At 38.9% G+C, this 24,883-nt stretch overlaps 1 protein-coding gene across 1 annotated transcript; it reads left to right on the forward strand.

Annotated features, from left to right (window-relative positions):
* Positions 1–24,077: 24,077 nt before the first annotated feature.
* On the forward strand, positions 24,078–24,519 carry LOC112918560 (large ribosomal subunit protein eL31-like). Its single transcript, XM_072722432.1, has one exon. The coding sequence runs from the start codon at positions 24,100–24,102 to the stop codon at positions 24,475–24,477; it is 378 nt and encodes a 125-aa protein (XP_072578533.1). The 5' UTR covers positions 24,078–24,099; the 3' UTR covers positions 24,478–24,519.
* The last annotated feature ends 364 nt before the right edge of the window (positions 24,520–24,883 follow it).

Genomic DNA, 24,883 nt, shown 5'->3' on the forward strand with positions numbered 1-24,883 from the left:
CATGGAGTCTGGTTAAGATTCTCTCTTCCTCTCTCTCTGTCCCTCTTCCCTCTCAAATAAATAAATATTTTAAAAAAGAGAGATAACTGACATGATACACCAAAATTTTGATGCATGGTGGGAAATAAGATTAATAAGACACTGCTCACCTATACTAATCCAATTGGGACTAACTATAGGGAAAAGCATCTTTCCCCTCTAGGTGAACAAACAGATTTTATAACAGACACAAAGCAAGCTTTAATGCTACTTCTTGGTCTTCCTCAGACTCAACTGGAATGAGAAGAACTGGAATCTAAGCCAAAGAAAGGGGTGAGGAGTAATTACTTCTCCCTACCAGATTTCCACAACTGCTGGCCATGGAGAAGAGGTGGATGTTCACTGGTTAAACATGGGCCTTTTCTGCTTAGATCAGAGAAGGGGTAGGCACCGCCAGCACAGGCAGCAGCATACACATGGGCTGGGCAGGCCTGTCACCTCAAGCCATCCTGGAGAGGCCACCAGCCCTCCCTTATCTGATTAAAGGCTCAGCTGGTATGGATTGGCCATTATTAGAAAAAGTCAGGAAGCTTAAAACAGTGGAGGCAACCAGACATTCAGGGACTGAGTGCTTAAGAGCACATGTCTCAGGGCACCTGGGTAGCTCAATCTGTTTAACAACCGGTTCTTTTTTTTTTTTCTTTTTTCTTTTTTTTTTTTTTTTTTTTATGATAGTTACAGAGAGAGAAAGAGAGGCAGAGACACAGGCGGAGGGAGAAGCAGGCTCCATGCACCGGGAGCCTGACGTGGGATTCGATCCCGGGTCTCCAGGATCGCGCCCTGGGCCAAAGGCAGGCGCCAAACCGCTGCGCCACCCAGGGATCCCCAACAACCGGTTCTTGATCTCAGCTCAGATCTTGATCTCAAGGACATGAGTTTGAGCCCTGCCTTGGGCTCCATGATGGGCACGAAGCCTACTAGGAAAAAAAAAAGAAGAAGAAGAAGAAGCTCACTTACACACATTTCAAACATAACACTGGGATGCAAATTCAAACTGCTGCATTTCAGCCAGGCTATCAGCATTATAGGAGGCCAACAGGCTTCCATTCATTCAGAAGATAGTCTGTGACCAAGGGATATCTCAGTACAAAATTAGTTTCACCTAGAAGAGTCCAGTCCCTGTCTCAGAAAGGGTTCCTCACTCCAGGACCCCGACTTTTGTACCCATCTACTATGATACACCTGTGTCCTTCTGGAGTGCTGCTGATGGCCCCAGACCAGGCCCTGGATTCTTCCCTCTTATTAACTGGGTAACCCCAGGCAATTCCATTCCCCTGAGTCAGACTCAGCACAACCCTGCCTAGCAGAGTGAAATCCATAGAACTTGCCTGTCACCAAGGGGATTTGTTAGTAAAAGTAAGTGCATCTGTACCACGGAATACTACACAGTCATTTTTTTTTTTTTTAAGTACTAATAAGGAATGATCTCCAAAATGTATTGCTAAGGGCAAAGAGCAAGGTACACAACAACACAATGTGTATAGTACTGGTCATATGAAAAGGAGGAAAGGAATGTTTGTATGTTCATATTATCTCTGAAAGACTTTTTTTTTTTAAGATTTCATTTATTTATTCATGAGAGACCCAGAGAGAGAGGGGCAGAGACACAGGGAGGAGGAGGAACAGGTTCCATGCAGAGAGCCCAATGCGGAACTCTATCCCAGGACTCCAGGATCATGCCCTGAGCCAAAGGCAGACGCTCAACTGCTAAGCCACCCAGGCATCCCCGAAAGACTTTATAAGAAACTGACAGCATTGGATTCTCCTGGATGGGGACCTACACACACAAGGAACAGGGCAGGAAGAAGACTCTCAAGCTTTACACTTGTAGAATTTCAACAGTATGAATATATTGTCTATTCACTATAAAGTTTTAAGTTAAAAAAGTCAAATAATATCAATAGGATTTAATAACTGGCAGGATGGGGGTAGGCAGGAGGAGAGGGAGAGGTGGAAGTCAATGACAACTCTGAGATCACTAGTCTGGATGATTGGATAAGCTAAAACACAGACTCTAGAAGGAAAACAGAAGGTTTTGGGAAAGGAAAATAAATTCAAACTTGGAGTTTCCAGCTGAAAATGCAAGAAATATTCAAATGGAGATGTTTAGAGCAGGAAATTGAACACATGTCAAGAGAGCCCAGGAGACAAGGAGTATTTAAAAATGTAGACTTGGGTAGCACCTGGGTGGTGTAGTCAGTTAAGCATCGAACTCTTGGTTTCAGCTCAGGTTGTGATCTCAGGGTCATGAGGCCAAGCCACATTGTTGGACTCTGCACTCAGTGTGGAGTCTGCTTGGGTTTCATTTGCCCTCTTCATCTACCCATTCCCCCTCAAATAAATAAATCTTTTTTAAAAAATGTAAATTTGGGATCATCATTTCAGAAGGGATATTTAAAGCCATGAGAATGGGTGACAGACTGGTCTAATGGTTAAAGAAGCAGAAACTTAACTCAACCTGCTTTTAAAAATGAAAGTAAAAGAGAAATCTATTAGAATAAATTACTGTGAAATCCAAGGTGCAGGTGTGACTAAATCTAGAATTCAAAAACGTCCTTAGGATTCTGAGGGGGAAAAAGTTCTTATTCTATAAGCTCAAGAAAGAAGAAAAGAAATTATTATTTAGCTCTAGTTCCAAGTCATGAACAAGTGACCACACAAAATGTTTGAAACCAATCCCTACTATACAGGAAGAGTATCACTTTCAGCACCACCTCCCACTCTGAAAATCAGTAACAATTCACTGCTCAAGTCAGTAAAGCCCTAAAACCCAAGCTTCTCACAACTGTCCATGGAACAGTGCTTGCTTGGTTCTAAGAGACAGTGCAATGCAGTTCTCCTTGATTGAGCAGGTAATAAATTCAATACATGTACAGAAGGAGAATGATGTGCTCTCTTCCTACAATAATTCTGTTTCTCTTTATCCATCTTTCAGCTCAGCTTGCTTCTGTTTGTCCTGATTCACAAATGGATTCTAGCTATCTCTCAGCAAGTTGTTCCCGGACAGTTCCAGGCTTCCATGGTTCTTAGAGCTCTTGTCACAGAAACCCTGATAACGTAAGGAAAAGATATGGGGACAATTCGATTTCACTGAATTTAGATCACAACACTTCACCAACCACAGTGACAAAGAGGATAGCATATTCTCCTTGGCCAAACCCAAGTGCTGGTCATTATTCTCCATTTGCCATCGCCCAGGTCAGTTCTCCATCCTCACCTGTTCTGTTTAGTGTGGCAGATGCCGGCTGCAATGACTACCACCTAGATGCCCTTGCCAGCTGACTTCCAGCTGGGCATGACCAGTGGGAAGTACTGGGAGGCATTCATAGGTCAGAAGAGAAAAGTTCGGTTATTTCTTCTCTGCTCTCTCCTTGCTTTGGGTTGCAAATTGTCAGCAGATGCATCTCTCTACAGCTATTGCTGAACACTGGTTCTACAAAACTGAAGCTCTCACTGGGTACTGGTAACAATATTTCTTCCTCTTTCCCCTTCAGACTGAGGGAGGGAATGGCTTCTTGTCCTGATTCTCTTAGCCCTGCCAACACTTCTACAAATTATCCCTTTCTTAACATCTCCTCAGTGGATCTGTGCAAATGGAATTCTGTTTCTATCGAAGACTATTCAGCACTAGGATGGAAGGGACTTGTCTCGCCTCAAAGAAAGGAGCATTGAGCAGACACCAATATACCTCTAATGCTAGAGGGAGCTAACTTAGTGGCAGGAGATGCCAGCTAAGGATAGAGCCTGTATCTAAGGGGCAAGAAAAAGGAGACAATCTTATGGGGAAGGAGTGGAATTCAAAGAAGTTATGAGAACAATTAGAAGGCAGCTGTGGAAATACCCCAAAGAGAGAGAAGTAAATTTCAAGAAAGTTGCAAGTGCCATAGTTTAGTGGGGTGAGGACTATGAAGAGGTTACTAGATTTATTGATTAGAAAGTTATTGCTGACATTTGGACAAACTCTTAGTAGAATGGTGTGGCATGTTTTTTCAAACATGCCCCCCCTCTTTTTTTTTTTTTTACTTTCTTCCCATGATAAGTGGTATCTATGTCTCTTCCGCTTGAACCTGGGCTGGCCTATGACTGCTCTGATGAATAGAGGATAGCAGAAGAGACACAGTGTGGTTTCTGAAACAACGTTGGAAAATATCATGCAAATGGAGGCTGATTTCCTTGGGGTGCTCACTTTGGGTGAAACCAGACCCCATGTGGAAATACAACAATGCTGAGGCTGCTATGCTGAAGGGCCACAAGCAGGTGCCCCAAGGATAGGCAAGGTGAACCTCCACCTGACAGCCAGTGTTCACCACCAGCCACATGAGTGAGTACTGTGGACATCCAGCCCTATTGAGCCTTCTGATGATGGTAGTCCTAGAAGGTATCTGACTGCAGCTACCCTGGAGATAAGCAGGAGCTGCCCACTTAGTCTTTCCCAGATTCTCATTCTACAAAATCATGTGTAAAGTTAAATGGTTGGTGATTCAAGTTGCTAGGTTTGGGGGGTAATTTGTTACACAGCAATAGTGATTGCTAATAGTGATGAACAGATTTTGGCACTAGAAGTGGAGTATTTAGAGGATCAGTATTGACTTTGGGACTGGAGTCACATGATGTATGGAGGACTTGAGGATACCTAGTGAAAGTTTGATGGACTTCGAAGAGGTTGTCAGGGATGGCTTAAAAAGAAAATGAGGGAAGTGTTATTGGAAACACAAGGAAAGCAGACCACTATAATAAAATCGCAGAAGGTTTAGGAAACTTTCACCAGTGGTAATGTGGAAAATCAAAAACATACCTGATGAACTGATAAATCTGGCTAAGGAGATTTCCAGGCAGAATGTCAAAAGTGACAATCAGTTTATTTTAACTCTGTGTCATCATGTCTAGACAGGGAAAGATGATCTAAAAGGAAAAAAGGAACTATTCTATTTTCAAGCAGAATTTTCAGAAAATATAAAAGAACCAGAACTTGCTCATTCAAAAATAAAACTAGTTCTCATCTCTGTATCTCCTACCAGAAGATTCTCAAAGTAAGAAAAGACCTCACAGAAAATATCAAACCCAGGGCACTGATAGGAAAATATCTCAGGGTAAAAATGAGATCAAGTGTGTGTCTAGAGCATGCTTTATTAAGACCTCAGAAAGTTTTTAAATGGTGCCTTCATAGACCCTTTAAGACACATAATCTATTAAGGATCTTAATGTTTTGCTTGGCAGACCCTCTTTTTAAACAATAGAGCTTCTAATAATCATAAGGAAAATATCTCAGAAAACTTACAGATAGCCCAAGGTAGAGAGGATTTCTCTTGAAGAGATTTGGGGGGCGTGGCTTTCATCTAATGCAGTGGATTATAAATTGATAGGACTCTCATGAAATTTTGAAAAGGAACTGTATCATCTTTGACTTGAGGGGACAGAGAGAGTATAAAATGAAAAGAAGCTTTTAGATATCCCCTCCACAAACTTTGCCATTTATTTTTAGAGAGGGAGGAGGGGCAGGGGCAGAGAGAGAATGGGAGAGAGAGAATCTTAAGCAGGCTCTACACCCAGCACAGAGCCCAACACAGGGTTCAATCTCATAGCTCTGAGATCATGACCTGTGCTGAAATCAAGAGTTGTCCACTTAACCATTAAGCCACCCAGGCGCCCCAAACATGGGCCATTTTTTAATGGAAAAAGGAACAATGACTTAGCACAAGGAACCAGGAATCCAGGGAGCCAGCCAAAGCCACAGGAATAACTTCCAGAGAGTAGGACTAAGCTCTAGTTTGGGGACTAAAAAACTTTTATCCAGATGGATTTCAGAATGGCTACAGTGACTAATGTATGCCTCTCATTTTCCTTTTTTTTGAGAAAGAAAAATATAGAGAGCAAACAAGTGAGCAAGTGAGTATAAGCAGTGTGGAGGGGCACTAGGAAGAGAGAGAATCCCAAGCAGTCTCCACACCAAGAGTGGAACCCCATGCAGGGCTCAATCTCATGACCACAATATCATGACCTGAGCCAAATCAAGAGTTCAATGCCTGTCTGGGCCACCCAGGCACCTCCCTCCTTTTTTTTTTTTTTTTCTGATGATAGTATCTATACAATTATCCCATACTTGACATTTTAGTTTAGGTGAATGGAAAGCAAATCACAGATCTTCAGATTGAGAGGAACTCATTCAAAAAGCCTCTTCTGCTTGGGGATCTGATTTAAATGACAAGATCCTAACCCAGACCCTGATGCTATAATGGAAGATAATGAGTATTTTTGCATGTAGGAGAACTATAAATAATCTATGACCAGAAGGTTAATTGTAGCAGTTTTAAAACAGGGTTCCAAAATTATTTAACACTCTTGTCATTGAGAAGTGGAGCCTATGTCCCATTCCCTTGGACCTGGGCAGGCTGATGATGCTTCAGCCAATACAGTACAGTATAAGTGATGCTGTGTGACCTCTGGTGCTAGAGGGAAAGGCCATGTAGCTTCTGCCTGGACCTCTGGCAATGCTTTCTCTGAGAGAAGCTGGTTACCAGGACTATCCTGAGTCTGCCATGCAGGAGAGCCCATGTGGAAGTATTCCAGTAGACTGCCTCAGCTGAGCTTTTAGAAAAGAGTCAGCACCAACTGCCGGCCATGTGAGTGAGTCCTCTTGGATGCCAGCCCAAATGAGCTTTCAGCCTTAGCCAGCACCTGCCTGCAACTGTGTAAGACCCAAATAAGAACTGCACAGCCAAGCCCTTATCATATTGCTAACTTACAAAATTGTGAACAAAATAAAATGTTGGTTGTTTTAAGCCATTCTCTTTGGGGTACTTCCTATGCAGTAGGAGTAACAGGAACAAATGGGGCCAGTGCAAAGCAGATTACACAAGGGAAGGAATTGATGAATGGTGAAGATATTGAGGCAATTTGAGAAATTCAGCAGGGAAGGAAAGGAAAAATATGATATAGTGATATGTACATAAGTTGACTTCAGGGAAGTTTCTATAGGAGAGTGGAGACAATGGAGAGAAAGAATGTGAGGATGTAAGAGCTATCCTCAGAGAGGCTTGGCATGACAAGATCAGATGGATGGAGCCTTGGGTGGAAGGCAGCATAGCTTCTGCTCTGACACTCCAAGGATGGGAGGGGAGGATAGGTTTGGCTGTGAAGAAGACTGAGAACACTGCCATCAAAGGAAGAGAGGAAATTACTTCCTTAAAAACCAAACCCAGGACTTTAGGTCAAGATGGATGGTAGGATCAAAACAAAAACAGACAAACAAAAACCCTCTGCTCTGAACACCTAATAATATGCATAAGATATAAGAAGAAACAAATTGAAGTCCTAGCTGGGCTCAAAATCAAGGTAAACATTTCTTTTCATTAGATTTCCAAGTAACATGTAGAAATAGCAATGAGAATAGGGGAATAGTCAAATAAAAGCCATTGAAACTCTGTTTAAGAAAAATCCATGGCCCCAAATCCTCTCCTCCTGGGTTTGACTTACAAAACAGTGAAGGTGCTGAAGCTGTAGGGCTCCAGGTGTGGAAGCAGAGGAGACAGCGTCTGGGGATCTCAGTGCATAACAGAGACTTGAAGTGTTGTACACTAGATGAAGGACTGGAGTGAGTACCACTGCTTAAAAGCAGGTGTGGGATAGAACCCACTCTGCTGCCAATGCTGCCTGAGACTACATGGTTCATAAAGAATTACAGGCTTCAGAGAGGAGGGACCCAGCCTGGTGGCCAGCAGCTGAACCAAACCACTCACTGGATCAATGTGCAAGGCACAATGTACCTGCCTCTGGATTGAGGGCTGGGGGATCAGAGAGTGGTGTTCACAAAACTTATAGGCAGGGAGGGTTCTTCTAGTCAGTTACTGCTGTATAACACAACACTTGAGCTGCAGTAGCTTAAAACAATACCAATAAATACTTGTTCTTCATAAATCTGTAATTTGGCAGTGTTCATTGGGGATATCTGGGGGGTGTCAGCTGAAGTAGCCCATCTGAGGCTAAAGGACCCACTTCCAAAAGGACTCATTTACAAGGTTGGAAAAGCATCCCTAACTGGTCCTTTTCATGAAGGGCTCTCATTGGAGCGGCTTCCTCATAGCTTAGTGGCTGGGTTCTGAAATCAATGACCCTAAGAAATAAGAGCAAAAAGAAACAAAAATCCTTGTATTCCAAGTGGGTCTAAAATCAAAATGCATGACAAAAGCAAAGACTAAGCAAACAAGAGGTTAGGTTCAAGGTAAAGAAGGAGGCTGGGACATAATCAGTACCTTTTCCTTCATTCTGAAGATCATTCAAATATTTTAAGAACCAGTACATCCAAAAGGATGAAGACACAGAGAAAAACCAAGGAGCAAAATGTCAGAATTTTTAAAGCAGAGAAATGAATTCAGAGACTTCAAAAATAACACTACTGGGTGTTTACCCCAAAGATACAGACGTAGTGAAACACTGGGACACCTGCACTCCAATGTTTACAGCAGCAATGTCCACAATAGCCAAACTGTGGAAGGAACCACTATGTCTTTCGACAGATGAATAAATATAGAAGATGTGGTGTATATACACAATAGAATATTACTCAGCCATCAGAAAGGACGAATACCCACCATTTACTTCAACGTGAACTGGAGGGTATAATGCTGAGTGAAGTAAGTCAGTCAGAGAAAGACAATCATCATATGGTTCCACTTATATGGGGAATATAAGAAATAGTGAAAAGGATTTTAGGGGAAAAGAGGGGAACTGAGTGGGAAAAATTAGAGAGGGAGACAAACCATGAGAGACTCCTAACTCTGGGAAATGAACAAAGGGTTGTGGAAAGGGAGGTAGACGGGGGAGGGGGAGGTTGGGGTAACTGAGTGATGGGGCACTGAGGAGGGCACTTGATGGGATGAGCACTGGGTGTTATACTATGTGTTGGCAAATCGAACTTCAATAAAAACAACAACAACAAAAAAGAAACTGTTGTCAGAGGCATAATAAATAAATAAATAAATAAATAAATAAATAAATAAATAAAACTGAGTCCTGAGCCAAGAATGGGGAAACCCCCAAACCAACATGATTTATACTCCACAATTCAAAATATTCAGGAATTAGCTACACCCATAACCTATACATTATGGTTTTTTTGTTGTTGTTTTAATGTAAGAGTCACAGTTGGTTTGTTTATTTTTAAGAGTTTACATATTAATTTGAGAGAGAGAGAGAGGACAAACAGTGGGGAGAAACAGAGGGAGAAGCAGACTCCCCGAGCTGCCAAGGTCCCAATGTAGGGCTCGATCCCAGAGCTTGGGGATCATGGTGTGAGCTGAAGACAGATGCTTAACTATCTCAGCCACCTAGGAGCCCCAATTTATTTTTAAAGTTAGCTCTATAGGGTCATCTGGGTGATTCAGTCAGTTACGTGTCCAACTCTTGTTTTGGCTCAGGTCATGATCTCAGGATCATGAGTTGGAGCCCCACATCAGGCTCTGGGCTCAGTACGGAGTCAGCTTGAGATTTTTTCCCCTTTCCCTCTGCTTCCCTCCCCGCTTGCTCTCTCTCTCTCTCTAAAATAAATAAATAAAATCTTTAAAAAAAAAAAAAAGTAAGCTCTAAGCCCAATGTGAGGCTTAAACTCACAACCTCAGGATTGAGTGTCACATCCTTTATCTATTGAGCCAGCCAGGTACCCCACGAGGGAGTATCTTAAATATAGTAGGTTGTTTGAAAGTCTGTTAAAAAATAAACCAGGAACCAAAATCCTCTCCCTCACTCTACAAAGCTATTAAAATACATGTCCCACATCACAGTCAAAACCTTGAGGTTTATTCTCAATAATTAAACATTATTCTCAAGAATAAAACAGACTGTCTTGAACTGAAAGACATTAGGCAAAGTGGAGGGTGGGGCAGTATATTAAAAATTGGTAGATTAAATAAATAAGTGCACATTGAATCCTCTGGAAGTCTTCTCTAGAGAATATGTTCCAGGCAAGAAGAAACATATATAGATATTGACATCACATATTCTACAAATAAATGGACCAGCCAGATCACCCTATGGTCAACAGTGGTGAATGCACACCACCTAAGTGCTTGAGATTTCCCATTGCTCTTAGGGGTAGACATCGCTCAATAGGGGTAGACAACCAAGGATTGCCAGTCACCCAAGGAAATCTTTGAACCTGAAAATATAGAGACAAAAAATTAAAAAAAAAACAGGAATGTAAATTGGTACAGCCATGGGGGAAAAGAGTATGGAAACTCCTCAAAAAATTAAAAATAGAAGTATCATATGATCTAGTAACTCCATTACTGGATATTTATCCAAAGAAAAGGAAAACAGTAGTTTGAAAAGATATATGAACCCTTATTATTATGCAGCATTATTTACAATAGCTAAGATATGAAATTAGCTCAAGTGTCCATCCATAGATGAATAAATAAGGAAGAGGTGATATACATAGACAATGGAATATTACTTAGCTGTAAAAAAGAATGAGATCTTGCCATTTGCAACAACATGGGTGGACCTAGAGGGTATTATAATAAGTGAAATAAGCCAGTCAGAGAAAGACAAATACCAAATGATTTCACTTATGCAGAATATAAAAAATAAAACAAGCCAACAAAAAAATAGAAACAGACCCATAAATACAGAGAACAGACGATTGCCAAAGGGGAGAGGGTGGAGGGTTGGCCAAATGGGTAAAGGGGAGTGGGAGATACAGGCTTCCAGTTATGGAATGAATAAGTCAGGGGGATAAAAGGTACAAGATAGAAAATATAATCAGTGATATTGTAATAGCACTGTATGGTGACAGATGGTAACTACACTTGTAGTGAGCATAGCATTACATATAGAGTTGTTGAATCACTATGTTGAACACCTGAAACTAATGTAATTTTGTGTGCCAACCATACTTAAATATAAATAAATAAATAGGGGAAAAAGTAAGAAACAGGTAACAATCAACTTAGAGGAAACAGTTTGCACAAAGGAGGAAGGAAATTTCAAGAGCTAAATTTCAAGACCTTAGAGAAGAAAAGATATTATACCCACAAAACAACAACAGAATGCTATTTCTAATAGAAAATTCAGAGAATAAGAACATTGAAAATTTTCTAGGGGTGCCTGGCTGACTCAGTCAGTGGAGTACGTGGCTTTTAATCTCAGGGTTGTAGGTTTAAGCCCCAGATTGGGTATAGAGATTAGTTAAAAAGGAAATCTTTTTAAAAATTCTAATATGACAGCAGAAATGAAGAATAGAAGAAGAATAAATGGTATAAATGGGTATAAAATTGGGGCGATCTTCCCCCAAAAACCAAGAAAATAAAAGATACAGAAATAAGGCAAAAAAAATTTAATTAGACTACCAGTCTAGGAGGTACCATATCTCAATAATGGATTTTTAGGGATAGGGAGGGATGGAGGGAAAATACTTAGCAATGAAACAATTCAAGAAAATTTCCCATGAAAAAGGACATGTGTTTCTTGATTGAAAAGGCTTGCTAAACACCAAATTGACCTCAGCTGAAATCAAGAGTGGGATGCTTGACCAATTGAGCCACCCAGGCACAATTGGTCAATAAGCATTGTTATTCTTGTTCACATGTCTATGGATCAGCAGGGATGACTCTCCTCCAGGCTCTGAGTCTGCAGGTCACCTGGTGAGGCTCCAATCCATTTGTAAAAACTGAATACTAATCTAAGCAAAATTGCAATATAACTGTATTTGGAAAATAGGGGGTGAAAGGGTGAATATGTGTAGTGGGGCAGGAGAGAAAAGAAAGCTTAATCCTTACTCTGGAGAAAGGGTAGCATAGCAGTGAAAGTCATGAGCTATAAAGCCTAATCATGTGGATTTGAATCCCAACTCGGTTACTTATGACATGTAGGACATTGGGCAACTTATTGAAGTTTTCTGTGCTTCAGTATTCTCTCCTGTAAGACACTATTAATAATATCCACTTCTCAGAATGATTATGACCATTAAAGAAATTAATATATGGGAAGTACCCAGAAAAGCGCTTGATACATACTAAGTGCTATATGAATGATTGCCATTATTATTTATCATGGTGGAGAACCAATAGAAAATGCAAATGCTGAAAAAATAACCAAGAAGTAACCATTTTATTTTATTATTTATAGACATGGATGTAAATACCAAAATAATTAGCTAGGAGGTGAAAATGGTTGCTTTGTGGAAAGAGGGAAAAAAGGAAGGACTTGGGGCTGCTGTTTTTCAACACCAGAAAAGTAGTTGATTCTTATGTACGTTACAACTTTGAGAAAGATTAAAACATGAGAAGATGCCAAGCCACGTATGAGAAAAACCACATTTATATTTTTGGAATATACAAATACAGTGGAAGGGCAAAATGGTTCTATGATGTTAGAAGTGGAAGGTAGACATCAAAATCCTAAGTTCCTGGGACGCCTGGGTTGCTCAGTGGTTAAGCGCCTAAGTTATCCTAGAGTCCTGGTATCGAGTCCCGCATCGGGCTCCCTGCATGGAGCCTGCTTCTCCCTCTGCCTATGTCTCTGTCTCTCATGAATAAATAAATAAAATCTTTTTTTTAAAAAAATCCTGAGTTCCTGCAGCACACAACAGATGCCTATAGAAGGAAAAATTTGCTAATTTTCTCCCAACCCAAGAAATAATAATGTGTTTATAATTAGAAAAAAGCAGTTGAGTTTAGTAATGTTCTAACTGCTATAGTACAATATTTACTATTATTTAATGCACTGTGTCAGTCCATCTTCCCATCTTCTATTAATTTGTGGTATATTAGTTAATCTGAATATTCATTGGCACAATGGATCTTTTTTTCCAAATTAAGCCACTGAGTATTAGAACTTCAAATAAATTTGGGAACATAAAGCCAACTTATTCTTTCAAAATTTCCTCCTTTTTTCATGGTGCCTGGTTGGCTGAGTCAGTGGAGCATGTGATTCTTGATCTCAGAGTTGTGAATTTGAGCCCCACTTTGGGTGTAGAGATAGCTTAAAAATAAAATCTTTTAAAAAATAAAAATAAAATGTCCTTTTTCAATAGTGCCATTCTCCTACAACCTTTACTTTCTTAGTTTTGCTATTACCAATCAAAATAAACAAGTGAGCAAACAATCAATCAATCCCTAAAAAACTTGTTTAAAAAAGAAGAAAATCAGCCAAGAAAGTCAAGTTTTGAAACCAGTCCATATGAAATTAATATTATAGGGAATCCCTGGGTGGCTCAGCAGTTTAGTGCCTGCCTTTGGCCCAGGGCGTGATCCTCAAGTCCCAGGATTGAGTCCCACGTCAGGCTCCCTGCATGGAGCCTGCTTCTCCCTCTGCCTGTGTCTCTGCCTCTCTCTCTCTTTCTCTCTCTCTCTGTCTCTCTGTCTCTCATGAATAAATAAATAAAATCTTAAAAAATTAATATTATAGAATAGTAGCCTAACAAAAACATGTAAATATGTTTAAGATTTTTAAAGTGAAAACTGAAGGTATAACTTCAACTGAAAATGAAAAAATATAAAAATATAAAACAAAAACAAGTAGAGATAAAACCAAAATATGTCTGTTTTTTAAAAGGAACATTAGAAATCTTAAAAATAAAAAATACAACCACTGAAATAAAATATGCAACAGGTGACCCAACATCGTCAGAGTCCGTGAACTGAAAACAGAGTAATGAGAAATTAACTCAGAATGCAGTACAGAGAGGTAATACAAAAATTAACAAGAACTAAAGAGGCTTAGAGATAAGATTAAGAGATTCAAAGAAATGTCTCATAGGAGTTCCAAAATAAAAGAATAAAGGGCATGACAAAGAAGAAACATTTAAAGAAATAAAGCAGATAATTTTTCAGAATTGAGGAAACACGTTCTCATGCATATTGAATACCAAGCAGGAAAAATAAAACAACAAATTGCACACAGACATACATTATAGTGAAACAAGAACATTAAGGATGAGGAGACAACTGTAAAAACTATGATAGGAAAAAAGATACAGTATCTACCAAGGAATTTCAACAGACTTCTTATCAGGACAGTACATGCTAGAAGATAATGAGGTAAGACCTTCAAAAGTGCTGAGAGAAATGGCTGTAGGTCCTCCTAATATCTATGGAGGAGTAAACCAAGACACTGCCTAGACTAAGCAAATCTCTCAAGATTCTACCAGTGGGATTCAAACCCAGACAGTCTCAGCTTCACCATCCAGATTCTTAGCTATGAACCTACTGTGCATTTATAGAATATAGAAGAAACTTACATAATAAAAGAAACAACTCTCCAAGCAATAGCTAAACTAAATATTTAACACGAAAATGAGTAAATTATGCTATAGTGGCACAACAGAACACTAAACAGCAATTACAATTAATTGTATCTACACCCATCAACAGAGATATACCTCAAAAATAAAATGTAGTGTACCATCAACCAGAAATGTGTCCCTAGGCCTCTGAACCCTTTAACTACAGAATTAAAAGACTGATAAAAAGCATTAAAGTTGAGGTTAAATACTTCTCTTCTGCAAAATTTCCTCCTGGAAAATTTACCTATCGCATCTTTCTCAACAACTCTGATATTTGAATGAGAAAAAGAATGGTCTAGTGTTTGAACCAAGAATTTTTAAGGCATTTGAAGGAGTTAGCAATCTGACCACACCTGTAGAGGAGATAGGACCAGGTGAAGTGCTCAGTAAATTCAAAATCCAGATGATCCTATTTATAACTGATCTCTTCTCAGGCTTTTGGCCAGGATCACTTGTATATAATTAGTGATTAATCCCTGTTGATTTTTCTGTTGACATATGAGAGACATGCAACAAGACCATCTTACAGTTGTCAGGGTCAAGTAGAAACTGGGCCAATTCAAGTTTATTCTGAAGGAATTATATTAGGAAGTTATAAATACTTGGCAACACCATCAAGAAGGAGACCTCACATTGTGAGACAATCCTCAGAATCTCAAATATGGTTACTTATTTAAATAAAGAATTTTGCTGTGATATCCTCTGGTAGCCTGAGGACAGGCAACAAATGTCAAATATGGCAGCTTTTCCCCAAATATTTAATGACTAGATAAATAAATACTACTCTTGAATTTAAAAATGGAACCCTACATTTGGATTGCTGAGGCTATTTTGTTAAACACCTCCTAACTGGTCTCCCTTTCTGGAGCCTTGTCTTATTGTCCATGTTGAATACCAGGGCTAAAATGACACCTGGCACCATACACCACAAATAATGTCTGTCTTCTTAGTTATCTTGAAATTTTGGTCATGGCACAGTCCGTCTTACTCATCTTCAGGGCTCTAGTGTTTATGCTTGGCTATACTGTTCAAAAATTGTTTGCTAAATAAAACTCCAGAATTGGTTATAATGCAATACTACAGAATGCTAGTAGGTGGCGCCATGTTTTCTTTCTGAGCTGAAGGAAAAAAATCTCTGGATATTTGGGAAAAGAAACTCAAGAGCACAGAGTATTGAGACTACAAAAGCAACCTAATTGGTACACTCATACAGATACCTGGGAAAAGATACACCTGTACAGGTGTATTACCCAAAGAGCCCCTATGACATCTAGCTGTTAATAAAAAGTCCCTTTATGCAAGTCCCTTTCTGGAAGTCCCTCTGCAAGTTTTAATGACACAGAGTTTAATTTATGCCATTATGTGGGATCAGTAACTCTTTCCATGGTTAATTTTAGAAAAGTGAACTTGCTCTTTATAAAAAGTTGTGTCTAAATTGCCACCTAGTAAAAATAATAATAATTTAAAAAATAAATTGCCACCTAGTGAAATTACAAGAAAACTATGCATAAACCTAAAGTAATTTGAGTATGAAAATTCTTCACACTTTAATGTAAGAAAAACCCATATAATTTTCTACACTAAGGAACCTAAATAGGAGTGATTTAGAAGTATTTGCAAATGACAGTTTTAAAATTTGGCTTTGGTGCCAAGAAGATTCTATCTACACTGATATGTAAATTCTCTATATTTCCTGGAAAAACCTAAAGCATAGATTATTAATGAATTACTCAACTCATATGTACCCAGGGATTAAGTGTTATGTGAACTAGTTTTTAAATCCCTTCCGGAAAGAGAATTCTAAATGTTTAAAAAATTGTTGGTGGGCTTAGAAGCCAGGGAACAATTCAATTTTACAAACATCAATTCAATGCCCCCCTATGGACCAGGCACAGAGTTAGTTATTAAGCAGTCTCTATTAAGATATAATTAGTTTTAACTTTTGGCTATAATTAGTTTTTATTTTTTAGCTAAACCCCACTTGTTTAGCTTTGGAATATTAAGAAATGAAAATAAGAGTACCCATAAATGCTATTAACATTGTGGCAAAAAAAGAAAAAGAAAAGAAAACATTGTGGCATACTTAAATCTAAATTTCTTCCCTAGAGTTTTTTTAAAACCTGTACTTTTAAACTTTATTACATACTTTTTTCCACCCAGCATTTCAACAAAACTATTTCTCACATTACTAAAAAAGCTTTCTGAATAAAATTTTAATCTTGCATGAAAATATGCAGATTTGTAAGGCTACCTATTGTCAAAGTGATCTATAGAAAGGTTGATTTTGGCTCAGGTCATGATCTCAGGGTGGTGGGATCGAGTCCCATGTCCTATTCCCTGCTGGATGTGGAACCTCTTTGGGATTCTCTCACTGTCTTCCCCTTCCCCACCCCCTCACACACTCTCTCTAAAAAAAAGTCATCCCCCACAAAAATAATAAAGTACCACCTTCATTATATAATAAATTCTAATATATACTTTGATCTATATCTGAATATCTCTTTTATTCTACTTATCAGTTCACTTATTTTAACCCTCAAATCCATATAGTTTGATTATAAATATATAACATATTTTGACTTCTACAAGGGAAAATTTCTCCTGATTACACTCTTATTTTTCTCCCAAAACTTAAAAAATAATCCTCATACATTTATTCCTCTAGATAAATGTTAGAAACATTCAGCCATGGTTTTAGAAAAGCATCCCATTTGAAATCTTTAATTAAGGATCATTATATGTACATATTAACTTAGAGAAAACTGGGAGCTTTAAAATATTGAGTCTTCTCAGCCAGAAACTTTATTCAATCTTCTTTTAAGTCCTTTGACATCCAAGGGTTTTGTAGTTTCTTTCATGTGAGTACTGCATATAGCTTGTAAAATTCAACCCTAGACTTTTTTATAATCATGTATCGTAATTTTTTTCCATTACACTTATAATAATTTATTATCGGTAGTGACACCCTGGGCATAAGTGTCTTCTGCGTTTTCCTTTTTGTTAAGATTTATTTTATTTTAAAGAAAGAGAGATGACAGGTGGGAGGCGCAGTAGGAGAGGGAGAGAGAACCTCAAGCACGCTCCACCTCATGACCCAGAGATCAAGACCTGAGCAGAAACCAAGAGTTGGACTCTCAACCAACTGTGCCGCCCAGTGCCCTTCCTGTGTATTTTCAAGTTGTCTCTTCAGCATAGACCACAAGAAATGGGATAATTTAGTATAAGACTATAGATATATTGAAGAACTCTTCCCAAATTGCTATAATATTTTCACATCATAATTAAAATATTTAAAAGTACCTGTTTAATACCACTCTGAACTATTCAATATTTTTTTATAAATCAATAATTAATTTGAAGGAAATGGTATATCCTTGCTTTTAATTTACATTTTTGTTACTTGTGAAAATAAACAATTTCCTGTAAGTTTCAGCTATTTTGCAGTCTTGTGCATAAAAGACATTATCACAGATATGGATTATGTTTGCAAACAAAAATGCCATTGGTGGAGACAGAGTTCATCTAGTCTAGTAACGAACTAAATGGCGATGTATCTGGTTACAGAAATAATTGGGGTACTACTGATATTTGGTGGGTGGGTGCCAGGGAAGCTAGATGTCACATGATTCATGGGACAGTCCTGCATAATAATGAATGTCATGCTGAACATTGTTATGAGTAAAAAACTTATTCATAATTTTGTGTTTAGAACCTAATTCTGGGAACACCTGGGTGGCTCAGTGGTTGAGTGTCTACCTTGGCTCAGGGCATGATCCCCGGGTCCTGGGATTGAGTCCCACATTGGGCTCCTCTCAGGGAGCCTGCTTCTCCCTCTGCCTATGTCTCTGCCTCTCTGTGTCTCTCATGAATAAATAAATAAAATCTTTAAAAAAAAAAAGAACCTAATTCTGTTTTACACAAACATTTTTGCATCACTTTGATATACACTGAAATTTCTAGGCATGCAACTATAATGTAAATCAACTATAATGTAAATCAAGACAAAACTGTACTCTGATTTGTATGAATATTTGTTTGAATATAACAATTATTCAACCATTTGAAAATTATGTCACTAATGGCAACATATTTATGTTATTGACATTGCCAGTACAACACATCATTATCAGTTTTTGTAGCTGCCCCATTCACAGTGATTCTAAAAACGGCAAAGTCTGACTAAACAATTGAATCTTCTAGTGTAGTCATATTCAAACATTTACATGTAAAAATACATGTCAGTTTATAACAAATTATTCACTTTTTATTTATCCTATGTATTAAAACTTAGAGAAATATATTTTAATGCTATTATTATTGAAATAATATGTAAGTAGGTTATATTATCTATATGTTTAATTGCAAGATAGTAAGGAAACACTGCAAAACACTGGCATAAAAAGTGGGTCTTGACATGTTAAAATATTAGTGCCCTAGGACCAAATTTATGCCAAGAAATCTAAAATTTGGTCAGTATTAGAAAACATTTTGATATAATTCACAATATTATTAGATCTAAGGAAAAAAATCACGATATCTTGATAAATGCTGAAAAGTCTTTGATAAAACTCAATATTCATCCCTAAAAATTCTTGAGGAAACATGCTCTATTAAACCATGTCACTGTATATTCTATATTTGGATGCTTTGACACTTGGGTCTTGCTGATCTCAGAGGGACCACCCCTCCCAGGATTAGCTAATTCCTAGAGATAGTATACAACATACCTATGAGCCAACTTCCTTTATGGGGCTCTCACATTCCAGACCACTATCTACCTGTCCTAATTACCCCAGAGCCAATTAAGAGATAACTAGGGATAGGCCCTAGGCCCAAGGGCCTGCTGAAATTATTCAACCTAACCACTCTAAGCCCACTTACCTTGCCTCACCCTTTCTTTCCATGGAAACCACAATAAAGTCTCCAGACCACATTTTCCCCTCCTCCCTTTGCCTCCTGGCTGACTGTGGCGCTTCTCCATGTGGTCCCCATGGTATGGCACGTCCCTTTTTGGGAAGATCCAGGTATAACAAGTTATTTTTTTAATGAAAGTCATATCCCAATCTGTTGGCCTTGCCATACTTAAATAATAATAAAACCCATACTTTAGAACACAGGACAAAATATATAAAATTCAACCCTAAGGCCAGCTTCTTTTTTAATGAAGAAATTCAGGAGCTATTCCCATTAAAGTCAGAAACAAGGCAAGATGGCTATTATCTCCACAACTATTTAACATCCTTCTGAGAATATTAGCCAGTAAAATTTGACTAAAGAAAATAATGGCATAAGGAGAAAAAATTGATTGAAAATAAAACAACCTCTAATTGCAGATGACAATAGCTTATCTAGAAAATGCTAGAAAATCAATAATGAAGCGATTCAAACAATAAAAATTTTATAAGATAGCAGGATATAAAATTAATTTGCAAAAATCGATAGCACTGACTTCCAGTTTCTGGTCTGACACTTAAAAAGCTTGGAACTTATCACTCCCAATCTCACAAGATTTAGGGAAGCTAAACAAACTGCAAATCATCACTGTTTTTAGAGCCATCAAAGAATTTGAGATCATAGGGCATGCTGACAATCTACAACTAGAGAGACAGACAGGCAGACACAGAAAGTAGCAGCATGCAGGAAGCAGAAGCTGCACCTGGAGCCTGGTAGGAACACCTGCAGGTAAATGACTAATTTCTAAAGACTAGCTTGAGAGATAAAAACTCCTAAAAGCCCAGTCTCTCTCTCTCTCTCTTTTTTTTTTTAAAGATTTTATTTATTTATTCATGAGAGGGGTGGGGGAGGCAGAGACACAGGCAGAGGGAGAAGCAGGCTCCATGCAGGGGCCTGATGTGGGACTCAATCCCAAAACTCCAGGATCACGCCCTGAGCCGAAGGCAGGTGCTAAACTGCTGAGCTACCCAGGGATCCCCCTAAAAGCCCAGTCTTAGAGGCACTTCACACTTGCCTGGGTTTTACCTCCAGTAGTTCCACCAGGTCCACAGGGAGAAGGGGAAAGTTAATCACTTTGAAATAAGCCCAGAGCACTCTATTGTCCTTAACTCTCCTTAACTCTATTCTCCCTCAAAATATTTTATGAGAGCCTAACAGATCTGGGGAGAGGGAAATACTCAGTCCAGCCCCTTCTAATTTTCCTCATTTAACTGATGTAGGAGGGTGGAGCAGGTGGCCAAGAAGCACTTGTGAATGTCACTACCAGGGCTCACTAAAAGACTATGATCTAATGAAAGGACTATATAATGTTTCTCCTCCTTCCATGCTTTACCACCACACTAGTAGGGGTCCTGGAGTTTATAGAAAAGAACTACAAACTTCAGACCCTATTTAAGGAGGAACCTCTAGGGAAACCCAAACATAACAAAGGCGACAAAAAACAAGGACATTAAAAGATATTTTCAGCCTTGGAAACTCCAGCTATGGCAAAGGGTAAACACAGCCTAATTCCTGGCCAGATTAACATGAAAACTCACTCTTGAAGCCTATTTATTTCCAGGAACACAAAAAACTAATGGTGAAGTCAAACAAACAAAATGAATTTTATTGTATGATAAATGGCTATCATAACAACCTGAGTGGGGAGCTTGGAGTCCAAGTAACTATCCTCAATTTGCAACAGGATGAGTATAGGGGGCAAGGAGGAAGATAAAGATTTATAAACAAATCCTGAACTCTTTCTAGTAAGTTTATTGTAGCAGTAGTATAGGTAAACCAATTCTGAAACTATTTTGGACATATTATGGGATTAAGCAAATGAGGGAAAGTGTTGATATCACCAGTTCTTACTGAAGAAGTTGATACAATGTGGAATGTGGGAAGCTGAGAAATTATTCTGTACAGATCAGAGATATTGATGCAAACTCAGTTTTTCTAAAATATGTATATGTCCATGTACATACATGGTTGTGTGCACGTGTATATATGTATGCATATATATGTGTGTGTCCTCTTACCTAACCAGTCCTGTCATCAACATGATAGTTTTTATAGATATAATACTTTAGTCTGCTGCTAATATTCCAGTTTTGTCAGTTGAACTAATAATAATGTTCTTTATAGCATTTCCCTTCACTAATACAAAGTCCAATTTAGGTTCAGGTATGACATGTCTGAAACATGTCATAGCCTCCTTTAACCTGAAACATCTCAATAGCCTTCTTTTGTCTTTTACAACATTGACAGTCTGTCCTCCTCTTGCATTTTCCTAACAGAACATTCTTCATTTTGTGTTTGCCTGCTGTTTCTAGCATCCTGCTCAAGACATCTCACCTGGAGACACAAGATGTACAGCTGTCTGTCCTCAGTAATATAAATTTTGATCTCCTGATCAAGTTGTTCCCAGATTTATTCACTCCAATCAAAAAGCAGTTTATAGGGCAGCCCTGGTGGCCCAGCGGTTCAGCGCCGCCTTCCGCCCAGGGTTTGATCCTGGAGACCTGGGATCGAGTCCCACGTCAAGCTCCCTGCATGGAGCCTGCTTCTCCCTCTGCCTGTGTCTCTCTCTCTCTCTCTCTGTGTGTGTCTGTCATGACTAAATAAACAAAATCTTTAAAAAAAAAAAAAAAGGCAGTTTATAAAGAGACAATTTAAAACAATGCAAAATCCTGTTCCTTGTCAAAACTTCCCTCTGGGTTTGGCATCCAATGATGATTATTTTAAAATATATATTTATTTACTTTTAATTGTGGTAAAATACACATAACAAATTTACATCTTATCCATACGTAAGTGTATACTTCAGTGGCATTAAATACATTCATTTTCAATTTTCTAATTATTAATCCCTCAGAGAGTCAGCCCTAAGAAAACCAAGCGAATCCTGTTTTGTATTCCTACATCCTCCCCTAAAAAAAAGGTGTTTATGTTTTTTTGTAGTAGAAGCATTAGCATAGAAATTTTCATAACTAAATCCTTTTTTGACATTTTTATCACCCCTGCCCAGGTTAGAACCAAGTTAACTCTCCATTTATAAATTTCTCAGGAAAAGGAAATTTTATCTTAATGTGAAAGACCAAAAAAAAAGTCAAATTTTTTGTTTACAAGGAACTTAAAAAAGTTTCCAACTCTCACCTTTAGTGGGGTTTACTACTTTCCTTAGGTTTTTGTTTATCTATGCTATCCATCAATAAATAACATATCTGTTTGAGAGCTTTAAATTTTAAATCTGGAAAATGGAAAGCTCTTTTCCAAAGCCTGACTACTCTGTTCAACAACAGCCTATTAAACTTCCCAATTTGGGGGACGCCTGGGTGGCTTAGTGGTTGAGCTCCTGCCTTTGGCTCAGGTTGTGATCCCGGGGTCCTGGGATCGAGTCCCGTATTGGGCTCCCCACAAGGGAGCCTGCTTCTCCCTCTGCCCACGTCTCTGCCTCTTTCTGTGTCTCTCATGAATAAATAAATAAATACAATCTTTTAAAAAATAAATAAATAAACTTCCCAATTTGGTGCTAAGACATTCTGTTTATTCATTTATTCAGTAAACACTTACTAAGCATTTATCCTATACAAGGTGTTATTTGAGAGGTTATAAGAGAAGGCATCACTCCTGTGTTCCAGGAGTTTTAATACAGCATAGCACAATAGTGAACTATAATAACTAGTCCCCGATCCTTCCAGTAAGCTTTCCCTTCCCCTTCCAATCAAACCCTTCCAACATACCCTAAATGAACAGGTCAGCAAAGCTGGCTGGTCAGATTTGCTCCCAGGGTTCTTCTGTTAGAGAACAATGGGAAGTTTCTTTAGCACCTGGATCACAAGCTGTAAAGATGGCATTGCGGTAACTGAGGCCCATTTTCCTTCCAAAGAGGAAACCAGTAAGCAGTAGGTAATAATCAAGCCAACTCACAAAACAAAAACAAACTAAAAATTCAGTGTAGAGGCCAAAACCCTGATAAGCTTCAGAGTCTGAGGCTCATATTCCTCAGAAATATGAAAATTCCTCCATATTTCACGTTATCTGAGCCTAAAAATTCCCTCTTTGCTAAAAGACACGGAGATCCTGCCACTTGCTGCTGAGAGGGTTCTGACACATATCACAAACTAATAGTAATGAGTGTCACTCATTACTCATTACTTGTTTTATTCTTGTCACTAAGCATAAAACAAGTTTCTACAAAAAAACAAGTTAGGAGAGTTCTCCTTTGTTAAGGAAGATCAAGAAAAAGTGGCATTTGAGCTTGTTCTTAAGGAATGGGTTAAATCTTGATAAGTAGAAATGTATAAGAGAACCTTCCAGATGACCGGAACAAAGAGGAAGTGGTAAAAAATTGTCCGGATTGGCATGAGGCTATCAGTGTAGTATGGGAGCTAAGACTAAAAAGGTAAGTTTGGGCTACTGTTTTGTGTCTGCCTCATCCTATCAATAGGTTCTATCAGCTAGGAAGCCTGGGGGCACTCACCTAGGCCTGCAGAACTTGAAGGAGCCTACAGACACTTCCCCAATCCAAAACCCTGTTGTAGCTGGACTGGCCTTGTGGTTATTATTCTGATTGCAAGATGCATCTCAGCAACAATTGGCAGAGATCTTTGGAAAAAACAAGGTTTATTCTTGGAAGGGGCACAGCAAGTCCATGGCTACACAGTGAGATCACAGGTAGTGGGGGGAGCGAGCTCACTTCGACCTGGGTTCTCCCTTTACTGAAGTCAAGGGTGAGATGCCTCAGATTTTGCAGGCTCACTCTTTATGAATTTAAATTTAAAACATAAGAGGGAAAATTAAATTAAATTAAAGCTGGGGCTTTTTTTTTCCAACTAGGGCCCGGCAGAATGGCTCCCGCAAAGAAGGGTGGCGAGAAGAAGAAGGGCCGTTCTGCCATCAACGAGGTAGTGACCAGAGAATACACCATCAACATTCACAAACGTATCCATGGAGTGGGTTTCAAGAAGCCTGCCCCTCGGGCACTCAAAGAGATCCGGAAATTTGCCATGAAGGAGATGGGAACTCCAGATGTGTGCATTGACACCAGGCTCAACAAAGCTGTCTGGGCCAAAGGAATAAGGAATGTTCCATACCGTATCCGTGTGCGGTTGTCCAGAAAACGTAACGAGGATGAAGATTCACCAAACAAGCTCTACACGCTGGTTACCTACGTACCTGTCACCACTTTCAAAAATCTACAGACTGTTAATGTGGATGAGAACTAATCGCTGATTGTCAAATAAAGGTATAAAACTGCAAAAAAAAAAAAAAAATTAAAGCTGGGGATGGAGGGTGCGGGTGGAGGGGGTAGAGCAAGGATCATGCAAATGGTTCATTATCTAGGTGACCCAGAGTGGCCTGACTCTTTATCTAGTTATGTAGTGTGCAATGTTTTTGTTCCAAATGATGCCTTTGAAATAGATGCCTTGGCAATCAAAAGCTTAATGTCAGCATTTATGTTCCAATTTTAAAAATCCAAATTGTCAGGTACTACACTATATTTACTCAGTGGAGGACCTAGGAGGATATCCAAGCAGTGTTGTCCAGCTGGACACAGAAAATGTTACATTGTAGCTCAGGAGAGTGGTCAGGGCTGGAGACTACACTGGGTCATCTGCAGAAAAACCGTAG

The sequence above is a fragment of the Vulpes vulpes genome, chromosome 9, assembly GCF_048418805.1.
Source record: "Vulpes vulpes isolate BD-2025 chromosome 9, VulVul3, whole genome shotgun sequence".
NCBI lineage: Eukaryota > Metazoa > Chordata > Mammalia > Carnivora > Canidae > Vulpes > Vulpes vulpes.